At 33.4% G+C, this 11,811-nt stretch overlaps 1 protein-coding gene across 1 annotated transcript; it reads left to right on the top strand.

The window, feature by feature from the left end:
• The first annotated feature begins 138 nt into the window (after positions 1-138).
• LOC18592865 (alpha/beta-Hydrolases superfamily protein) lies at positions 139-11,536 on the top strand. Its single transcript, XM_018126091.2, has 13 exons — positions 139-539; positions 652-786; positions 974-1,000; positions 1,557-1,653; positions 2,671-2,714; positions 5,803-5,901; positions 6,690-6,747; positions 6,845-6,897; positions 7,060-7,161; positions 8,074-8,139; positions 10,005-10,126; positions 10,370-10,541; positions 11,181-11,536. Exons 1-13 carry the CDS (start codon positions 399-401, stop codon positions 11,247-11,249), a joined length of 1,185 nt encoding a protein of 394 aa, XP_017981580.1. The 5' UTR covers positions 139-398; the 3' UTR covers positions 11,250-11,536.
• The last annotated feature ends 275 nt before the right edge of the window (positions 11,537-11,811 follow it).

Raw genomic sequence — 11,811 nt, 5'->3', positions numbered from 1 at the left:
CTTTCGTTTAGGTAATTAACATCGGCGCTGTCAACTTATGATTGGTCAAAAACTTTTAAATTATATTCAAAATAAATTCAAACAAAATCATTAACTTAAAATAAAAATATAAAAACTTAATTAATTCGAAAACAAAAAAAATTGAATTTTCGTAAATAATTTCATTTTTTCCATTTTTAGGAAATAGCAGCTGCCGCCACGGGGAGGAGGCCCATTCAGACACCGAAAGCTTCGGTGTCTCCGCCTCCCCTTCTCTCTCTCTCTCTCTTTCTCCCCGGTTTCTTTATATATAATTCTCGTTCCTCTCTTTCTCATTTTTTAATCTCTGCAACTCAAAGCATTTGCAGGCTTGGGATTCTTCTCTCTCTCTTTATCTTTCCATTCATGTTGGAGAAACAATGTCCTACATTTCGATTTTGGCCGCGTCGTTTCACGGCCAGAGGGCCGCGTTTAATTCAGCAGACGCCCAGTTAAAGTTTCCTTCTCTGGCTTCCATCCATCGTAGACCCACAATCAGGATTGCCAGACCCTTCTTCCAGGTGAATTTTACGAATCTTATTATATTCAATTCTCTTTTATTTTCACCTCCTTGATCGATTTCTTAGCTGCATTTGTCCGATTCTTGTTGAAATAAGGTCGATTTTGTTGTAGAATGACACATTTAGCATCTCCCGGATGGCTGTTGGTAGGTCGAGTAGAGTCGGTAGAGAGGGGAGCGTACGCATGGCGTTGGTAAATGAGAGGCTTGGACATGGCCGAAATGTGTCTGAGCCGTCTTCCGTTTTGGTAACAAAACTTTTGGGAATAATTCAGAGAACCAAGTATTTTATTCAACATGTTGTTTGTTCCAGGGCTGTTAACTTGTTATTTTTTGTATAGATTAAACGCATTGCGATATCCTAATTTGCAATAATAAAGCATTGATTTCCACTATTTATTCTTAACTCACTACTCTTTAATATTTTGTTTGCAGGCATACGAACTAGTTCAAGGAAAACTTGTAAGTTTTCTTATTCTATGTGGCTTTGGAATTAAAAATATGAAATAAAATATAGGCCATCGGTTTAAGTTGTGAAAATGTGGTGTTAGGCAATTTGTTCTTTGGTTAGACATGGTTGATTCTTTGTTCCAGAATCATTTGTTTGTAAGTTGATTTGATATTATAATTTCTTTGTGCTTTTCAGCTTGCCTCAAGTCCTTCTTTATATGTTCATTGCATGCTGTGATAATCTGTTGTTGCAGACACAACATATGAGATGTTGTTTAAGTAAACAGAGAGATGTACTACAATCACCTCCGTGGCTAAGTTAGGGCAAAAGGATTATGGCTTTGCTTTTTGAATTATTCTAATATTCATTTGTTGCCTATGGTGATAACTGGAGCTTTACTTATTTTTTATAATAATAAAAATGCCTCTCAACATTCCTTTCTTTTTTTTCTCTTTTTTTTTCTCCTTTCTCAACATTCGTATGACTCTATTGTTCCTTGATTTTTAAAATTTAAATGATGCTTCTGCTTGAATTTCAGAGAACTTATGTATGAAAACTTGTATACAGGTAAAGTGGAGTTCAATGGTGGTATTGGACAGGTCAATACCAGAGCCACCAACAGCTGTTCTCTTGCATGGCATTCTTGGTAGCAGAAAGAACTGGGGTAAGCACCAAATTGATAATTGGTTAATACCTTTGTATGCTGGTATCATCATTCAGTGCATGTCCCTTTTTCTCCCATAGCCTGAAATGGGATATAGTTGCACCTGTTTTTGGGAACTGGAATGCTCTTCCTTTTTCTGTTTATTTATCTTATTTTATTCCTAAGTAATGATCTTTTCCCTCTCTAAAAGACATGGAATTATGGAACTTGGAGAATTGTCTTTACATTCAAAAGAAAAATTTAAAAGAACTGTTGAATTTGCAAATGTTGGCTACCTTACATGTGGTATATGTTACAGAGAGTCACTCCTTGACATTCTGGTTTGCCTTAAGTGTAATTATACGTGATATTTTAATTATTTGGGCAACCTGGTCGAAACTGCAAAAATTGTACTCTTTAGCTAATAGATATTTCAATTGGGAATAGTACAGAGATTCACTCCTTGACATTCCGGTTTGCATTAAGTGTAATTATACACAATATTTTAATTATTTGGGCAACCTTGTCTAAACTGCAAAAATTGTACACTTTAGCTAATAGATATTTCAATTGGGAATAATTGTTATTAATAAACGACATTGTCTTTGATCAGATGATGAAAACAAATCCACAGGATCCAGCTGTTAGAAACAAATCAGAGGCTTGCAGTTTACCCTGCCCTTTTCCATTTTCATTTAGTCACTGAGTTGTCCTAAAATTCTGTTCCAAACCATTCTATACTTTAGGTGTCTGTGGCTTAACTGTGCCTGCCAAAGGTGGTTCCCAACTCTATCATGTTGTTACACTTAGTTTTCTAATTCAGCAAATATCTTGGTTCCATGCATAAATGCAATTATGTACTTTGCTGAGCATTTTCTGACGGTCCGATTTCTACTCTGTTTTAGTGTACTGATGCTCTGATGTTTGTATTTGTCTTGGACATTGTTATTTGGTATATTTTAAGAACAAATTCATTGTTTGCATTTTTGCGCATGAAAGTAATGAGTATGTAAAATATATCTGTTTTATATGTTGTAGGAACTTTTGCTCGGCGACTGGCACAAGAATTTCCAACATGGCAGGTAACTTTGAGTAACTTTCTGTTTGCTTTTGTTGTCTTCCTCCCACCATTTTGTAAGGATACCTTTTGGTTAATCCAGTAGTTATATGTCATTAGTATATCCCTGTGTGTCTCTCATTGCAAAAGGAAGAAATGTATTTGTGGTTTTACCAAATTAGCCTTTCATTTTGATGCCTTAAAACAAATATTGATAATCATTGTGAATTTACTTGAAAGTTATTGTGGCATTGTGACATCTGTGTGATAGATATCTATGATCTGCTTAATGTGGTTTATGTGGCAACATGGGTCTTGGAAATTAGGATGTTAACAAGCAATAATGCCCGCATGTTGTGGTGTTTTTTTTTTTTCATTTATTTATTTAGTAGTATTGTTTGTGTGATAAATGGATATTCAATTAAATAAAGAAAATAATGCAGTTAATTGATTGAGATACTTATTGTTAAAAAGAAAGGTGCTTTGAATCTTTATTGAATGAAACGTGAATAAAATAGAAACAAAATACTGGGTGAATTATTTAAAAGAAAGGTATATTTGAATTTTTGATTGAATAAAACATGAATAAATTAGAAACAAAATACTTGGTTAGAAAAGAAAAGGACAATTAGAAAAATAAAAAGTTGAGGGATCAAGGTAAAAACTAGAAATAAAAAAGTGATAGGGACTTTAAAGAAAAAAATGAGATTAAAAATATAGAGTGACACTATTGAAGAAAATAACAAAAATCTAAAAACCTAAACATCCTAGGCCCAAAAAGGGAAAAAATAACAGACTCGGAGTGAAGTGTGAGAAGTTTATCAATTAACTATTGCCATTAGTTGAATACAATGGTAGTATATCAGTTAATATGTTTCAATAAAATAATTTAATTATTTCTTTTAGTTGTAACATTATGTTCACTTAAGTAATTTTTCTAATGTGTAAAATTTGTGCTTAGAAACCATTACAGGCAAACATCAAGACTCATACATGGTACTTTATTATATTAAAATGAAAAGGACAGTAAAAAATGTTGAATTAAGGAAAAATCAATAAACTGAAAAGTGATAACGAATTATATAAAAGAGGTAATTTGGAATTAAGAAAAGATGAGATTGTCAAATATGACATTGTCAAAAAGAAAAAAATAAAAATCTTGAACACTATTGCAATTTGTTGATTAGGAAAAAGGTATAGAACAGATTCTTGTAAGTTTTTGAGCACTGTTACAATATCTATTGAATTATTGCAATTTACAACAGCCAAGTCAAAAAAATAAAATCTTGAAAATGCACCTAATTAGAACACAGAGCATATTATAGGAAAGGAATCAGTAAGTCTACCCTTGGATGGACCGGAATGCCTTACTGGTTTCATGCCTTTGAAGAAAGCATAAGAAACACGATAAGAAACATTACTGTCAGCATCCAATTAAAGCATATAAATGGTGAGCAAAAGCTGGTTTGTAGGTGCAAGCTTCGATGTGGATTTCTATGGAGACTTATAGCTGCCATGGGATCTTTAGTGATTAGGTTTGGTCTGAGTTTCGTTTAATTGTACGCTTTGAACTTTTATATGTGGCTGCTGCAGTTTACCAAGTTTGTTAATTTGATTGGATCAAGACTGTTTATGTAAGTTTTATGGTGGTGTCACAGGTCTTAGGTTGGTCTAGCAGTACTATTGGGTCCTTATGTTTGGTCCAATCGAATGGTTGGTGTTGTTCTTATCTTCTTGCAGTGCAGGTGAAGTTAGTCTTTTAGTAATGTCAGGTAGCAAACTTAATAAGAGAGGTTTTTCCATAACGTAGAACTCCAGTAACGGTGTAAAGGCCTTCTTTTCTATGTTTGATTTCTTATAAAATCCTAGGGGAGATTGCCTAGGTTTCACCTTGTCTCCACTAAACAGACAAGGCTAACTGTTAGTCATTTTCATATCCCTAGACCCTAAAACTGTCTGACTCTTAATTGCCCCCTATTTTTCCACAATAGCTTCTTAGCCTATTTTCATGCAAGAAGAAAAATTCTAATTCTCCCACCCAAATACTGAGCCCTAATTACCTTTCTACAATAAATTTTAATGTTGAATGTAAGTTCCTGTAACAAAAGACAACCAAAACTGGACCGTTAGCATGCTAGTGTTCCACAAACTGTCATCTTAACTTTGTTCTTAGCAAAACACCGTATTTTGAGTAGAGGACCTTAATCTTAGACCTAGATGAGTGAAGATGATATTTCCAATCTAACTAGATTTAAGCCTGTGCAATGCACAGGTGATGATTTCATTTACAATAAATTTTTAAATTTAGAATAAAAGTAACAACATTAAATAGAGTGCAAAAAAGTTAAGTTGGAAACATGCATGCTAAAGAGCAATATCTTAAAGATCTGGACAATTAGAAGAATAAATAATTCTATTGAAAATTAGAAGTATAAATGACAAAGTAATTGTTAAAAGTAAAAAAAATTTAATAGTAATAATAGGCATTAAATGCTATGTGAAACAAAAAAAGAAAGCAATGGAATCAATGCCAATTTCAGTATTATAAATTTTTCTTTTGGTTTGAATTATGCTAACAAATATATTTTTGGGCTGGAATATCCTTTAGAAAGTTGAATTTTTAACATTAAATGGTCATTTATAAGTTCATTTAGGCTAACAATTAGAAATTCTTAACTTAATCTAATATGAATTCGTATTAAACATGTAAAATGCCTAACGCAAATAATCAAATGTAGTAAATTTAATCTTCCAATACAAAAATAAAAAGTTTTCATTGATTATAGTAGACATATTGCATTTATTTAGAATGTACATGTGTCAGAAAGATGGACTATTCACGTAGGATTATTTCCGTTTTTTCCAAAGGCTTTGTCTTTTATATATTTATATTAAATTGTGCTGCAGCTGGTGTAACTTTTCTTTTCTTTCTTTTTCTTCCTCTTTTCCCAGTCCTATCCCTTATATATATTTTCATTTTGCATTTCTTGGAGCTTGCTTCTCATTTATGCTAATCTAGCTTAGGATCATTTGCAGTTAGATTGATCGGTAGAAGTATTTAATTTATGATGCTTCTAAGAATCTCATGTGTTCTAATATTTTGCCTAATGCAGTTTGTTTTAGTAGATTTGCGGTGCCATGGTGATTCTGCATCATTCAAGAAGAGAGGTCCACACACTGTTGCTTCAACTGCTTTAGATGTGCTAAAACTAGTGCGTGGTTCTTAAGCCTGACTATTAGTTTTTACTTGAATGTAACTCTTGAATCTTGATGTTAGTTGACCAAACTCCAGTCGGATAAATGGTGAAGCAGAATTACTATGTTAATTCAGCTTCATTTGATCAAGATATAATGATGAGAATGCTTCAATACCTCCCATGTCATTCTAAAATTATTTGAAATTTGCTTTGTGATAAGTTATTTTAGGACATTCAAAACAGGCTTTACTCCATTATTTTGCCTCTTCTGGTAATTTATTGATTTCAATTAAAATCATGACGAGTGATATTGTACTTTTGACATGATTGCTTTCTTGCAATGGGTTTGATTGAAACTTGCTAAAAAATTTGGACCATTAATATTACTTAAACAAACATAGAAGAGATGAGGAATTTTATCAGTTGTGCAGTTGAAATAAACCTTTTTCTCTAATGTGATGGTTGTGCATCATAGAAGTCCTCCTATTTACCATTCCCTTAATTATTGATTGAAGAACTGCTTTGATCTCAGTAGAGTTTTTCTTTTCCTGCCAAACTACAATTAGCTTTATCTGCTAGACTAGCTGCACTTAATAAAATGTCTATTTTAACATTCATTTCTAGCTTTCTTAATTAACTTCTTAAACATTTAAGTCATTCATTCTTTAAAACTGGTTTTCCACCGCTTGTCTCTTCCAAAAAGAAAAAAAAAAGGATATTAGAGAAGAATATTGTACATTTAAGACTTCTGTTTCTTATTCTTCTTCTCAATAACTGTTTTCTGTGTTTTTATGCTAGAATAGATTGCACAGCTTAGAATAACACCCCGTGTTCTAATTGGCCACAGCTTTGGAGGAAAAGGTATGTTTAGTTTTTAGGAAAGTTAATGTCCTTAATTCTACTGATATGATAAAAATATAATGAGGAGATAAAAAGGCTAGTATGCTCTGTTTCTCAGTTGTCTTGAGCATGGTGGAACAAGTTGCAAAGCCACTTCCACGACCAGTTAGGGTAAGTTTTCTATCTCTTAGATATTTTTAAGTTGGTTTTAGTTTTTTAGATTCACTGGTGGAATGTTAATTGCATCTTAAGGTGGATATCTATGTATGTATGTGTTTCTTTTTCCCCCATTACTTTTCTTTGCAATTTGCTTTTTATGGTTTTCTTTTATAGGTATGGGTTCTAGATGCCACTCCTGGAAAAGTTCGAGCTGGTGGAGATGGCGATGACCACCCAGCAGAGTTAATATCTTTCTTAAGGAAACTGCCTATGGAGGTGAATCATTAGTTGACATTTTGTATGTATTTTCTCATTTGATATATCGACTATGCTATTGACATGCTTGTGTAATCTTTCATTTGGTCAATATGAACTTCCTTAATTCAATTATTTGCATACTAGTAGATGTCATGGACCATGGTATCAATTCCTTGGTACCCAATCAATCTAAGATGGGTAATTAGTGATGTAGGAGCTTTCCAGAACTTATCTAAATTTGTTTTTTTGATATGTTCTTTAATTTTTCCTGTTTGACCTTTTGTTTATGGTTTGTAATTATTTTCATTTTGTTATGTGTTCATGTGACTAGCATGTGATCTTTTAAAGAGTTTGATTGGCTGGGTTTATGTGGGGTTTATGTATTTCCAGGGTCTAGGATTAAAAGCTATTGTAACCCTAGTATAAATAGTCTTTTAGATGCATTGGGCAGCCGTATTCTAGTTGGATATTGTTTGCTAAGAGGTTGTACATTTCTAATGGCTAGTCTTTATGTTCAAACTTCAGTTTACATCAATTTGAGCCTCAGTTATGTTTTTTTTTTTTTTCACTGTTTGAGTTTCCTTTTTATTGTTTCCTTTGGTGAAGCTAGGTGTCCACGTATGATGTCTTCATGCAGATATTGTGTGGAAACTCTTGAGATTGATAGGAATTATATCCTTGATTTATTATTATTATTATCTTTAAATTTACTATTTACTAGTCTACTCTTAGCAAGAGTTAACTAATAACAATTTCTGCCGTAATTAAACTAATCCATGTATCGTTTTTGTTCTTATATGTTGAATTTATAGCTTTTGCATTTCCTGCATACCCCCTTAAAAAAAAAAAAAAAAAAGAGAAAATCATTCCTTTATTTTTTCTCCTTCTTTAGATGTGGCTCTAATTTTGCTATAATTTTTATCAAGGAAGGTCTCTTCGAAGCGGGCTATTGTGAATGCTCTAGTTCAAGAAGGGTTTTCTAAGGATGTCGCACAGGTATATTACCACCACCTACCAAGGATGGGGCTCCTTTATAAGTTGTTGGTCTACGGTTTCTATTTTGGTGTCCAGTGATGGCCGCTATATGATTTTATTGACAAAATAGTACTGCACATTAGTTGCTTGATCATTTATTGAATAAATATGAGTGCTCTATATATATATATATGTATATATTCCTTCAGATGTGTTATCTTAGTCTTAGCTTAATTTGTGGATAAAAGTTTGGCATACGGTTCCCCAGTTTTCTAGGTTACTGAAAATTGCTTTGTTTTGGATTTGGTATTTGTGGAGTTTTCTGTAATCAACAAAGTTTAACCTCCATTGGGACTGTCTTAGATAAGGCGAAAACAATTTGGAAACTATCTGCTTGACCATCATGGGACATGCTCTATGATCTAGTGATCAAGTATATACTTGATTATCTTGTTCATTTTCATTTGGCTCTTGTAGTGTTGGGATGGAACATTGTGATTCTACTGTTTTAGTCCTTCCAAGATTCATGTAAATGCATGACACATGTCAGAGAACAAAGACATCCTTTAAAAGAAATTTGAAATTAGTCTAGTTTTTGTTTTACAGCTCATTTGCATGAAACACTTAAGCATTTTGTTAAAGAACGAGGCACTTGAGGGTTTTTAAATATTCTATTTGGGCCTTTTTGGGTTTAATCATGGTTTTGGTATTCCATGTTTTTTGAGTTTGATCAAATTGGTATGCTTGTAACAGTGTTTTCTCTCTTTCACTGAACTCAACATAGATTCTTATTCTATTTCAGTGTTCTTTCCAGAATTAGGCTAAGCACTACATCAGAAATGAGAAAAGAAAAAAGAGAAAAAGGAAATAAACACAAACAGATATAGCACTGAATTAAAACTTAAAGAAAAAAAAAGGGGGAAAACACACTCATGTGTGTACACAAAAACACATGTTGAAGAGAAAGCATTTCATGTTCTCTCAACAGATGTTGACACGGCCTGATGTGATACAAGTTGTCTGCAACTGTTATTGGAAACAGTTTGATCTTACTTGTCTAAGGTTAACAATATGGCAATATAGATGGAAATAGGAGTAGCTTTCTGCACCTTTAAACTTTTAAAATATAGATGATGTCATAAAGCCAATATTCCTGGATGTCAGCCAATATATTTTAATCTATTACCAATAGTTTACTCTTTTCTTGTAGAAATAATACAGTATGTTCATTAAATGTGCAGAATAACGATTGGAGGAACTTTTATATTTCTTTGCTTTGCTTGTTCTGCATGAGGGCAGGAAAACAAGCATATACTATTGTCCTGTAAGGTCTGTTCAGGATTTGCTCGTTAGTGGCAAGGGGGGTGTGAATTGGTCTATCATGGATGATGTCTTGATTGAAATCACTCTGGATTAAAATATTGATAAACTGTCTTGTCAGTGCTGCTTCCTTGTGATTGAAGTGTTAGTGTGTCCATCTAGATCCATTGTTGAGAGTCAAGGTCAAAAGCTGCCATGCATCTTGTATCAGATTGTTCTTCCCTGTCAGGGAAATTTGCCAGTTTGTCTACAAAGAAAATGTGTTATCTTCTAAAAATATTTACATCATTCTTACTGTTTGCTGATTTGTCATTGTATCTCCAGCACATTGTTTGGTAATGAAGTTTTTGAGCTGTGACTTTCAATTGGTTATCTGTATAATCTTTGTTTCTCAGTTCTTTTTAGATACTGTTAGATTTATTTTGAGACTAGTTCATGACTATAAAGGAAAAATAAAAGAGAAAGGAATATCATTTTCATCTTTGATTTGACATCATTTGTCATGTTTCTCTGATGATGTCATATTTCTGTTGCTCCCAATATTTACCCGGTTTTTACTCATTCAGTGGGTTGTAACTAATCTTCGACCAACTGCTGCTGCTGGTACACCATCATCAAGCTTGTCATGGGTGTTTGACCTTGAAGGGATCTCTGAAATGTACCAGTCCTATGAAGAAACAAATTTATGGTAATCTCACCTAGATTCAGCTGTAGGGTGTGGTCTGTATTTTATTTTTCTTGTCTAAATTCACCCTCAATGTTGTCTTGTACGTGACTTTTATATTTATATTTCTGAAATGATAAACACAAAAATAAAAAGTGAAATCTGTTTCCTTCTTGAAAAAAGCATTTGTTTAATATATTTGCAACCTTTTGAACTTAAAGCTTGTATATTTTCTTTCATTTTATTCTTTTGGTTGAATAAATGCAGGGAAGTGGTGGAAAATCTACCTCGTGGTGTGCATGTTAATTTTTTGAAAGCAGAAAGGAGTTTGCATCGTTGGGCCCTTGAAGATCTTCAGCGAATCCATGCTGCTGAAGAGTCTGCTGCTGATGAGGGAGGTGGAGTTGAAATGCACGTCCTTGAAGATGCTGGGCACTGGGTACATCCATTGCACATGCTTTAATTTCTTTATTATTATTTTGCACAAAGCATTTGCCACTTGGAGTTACGCCAAGTACGGTAATATCTCTTTTAAGTGTTTAAACAAGACTGGTGTAGAACCTAAGAACTATTACTGAGTTTCATACTCAATAATGTGTTTAGAACCTAAGAAGGATTAGAGCTTTCCAAGAAGTTGCTTATGCTATCCTAGTATGGTGTCTCCAGACTGACATTGTTCTATAATCACTCTCTTCCAGAGATAAAAGGAACTTTCAGGCTGCTTGAAATTATGCAACCTAAATAGAAAAAGGCTGTGTAACTCGTGAAAATTAAAAATGAAAAAAATAAAGTGCAGCTTTCCTGATCAGTACCTCCTAGTCTTTTGGCATTCAGAGCATTTGAAAGTAGTCTGTTCTGCTGCATTTGTAACATAGCAACAACATATGGAAAACCTCTGTTCGAGATGTGATTCTGTGGGCTGATTTAGTTATTTGTTTGCTGAATAGTTCTCTGTAGCTGTATCATTTGTACATTTTAGGTGCATGCTGAGTTATTTTCCTGAATGTGAAGATTTTTGTTAATGTTTGTTTTGCTTTATGTCAAAGAGGTGCTCATTTTCAATTTAATCTCTTAATAGGTACATGCTGACAACCCTGATGGACTCTTCAGGATTCTTTCATTTTCCTTCAAGGGAGTTAAAGCCTAAAGGTGCTTTACTGCTTCTATTCAAGATTTGATATATATGGGCTCTGAGTTGCACAAAAACAACAGCAATTATTTAGCTTAGCTCAAAATTATCACTTGATTCATATAATGAACATGCTTCTATTTTTTCCCCCTTACCAGTTACCACTGCTGAGTGTTACTCTAGGCTCAATTAAATTGTAGCATAGACACTATTTAGAAAAGAAACATTTGAGTACTGTATGTGATTCCAGAAATCATTCTTGTATCAAAGTACAATTGAAAAATTACATTAAAATTTGTTCTACATACTTTTCTCTTCCAATTGCCTTTCTTCAATTTTGATGCTAGTAACATTTTTGCAAGACTGGATTCTTCCCGCCTCTCTTGGCCAAGTATTTGGTATAGTATTTTGTTCTCTTCTTTGGTTCTACCATAACGGGTTTGAGCTTAGGTTATCGCGGGTTGTTATCCTCTTCTCAAAAAGTTAACCTAATAGGATGTGTAGTACTCACCTTCATAATTGTATCAAGATCTTCCTACTGGCCTGATAGTGCGATTGAAGCACTTTAGTCTACTTTTTC

This window comes from Theobroma cacao, chromosome 8 (assembly GCF_053813885.1).
Source record: "Theobroma cacao isolate CCN51 chromosome 8, ASM5381388v1, whole genome shotgun sequence".
NCBI lineage: Eukaryota > Viridiplantae > Streptophyta > Magnoliopsida > Malvales > Malvaceae > Theobroma > Theobroma cacao.
Note: the sequence above shows the minus strand (reverse complement) of the source record. Positions and strands in the feature narration are given on the sequence as shown.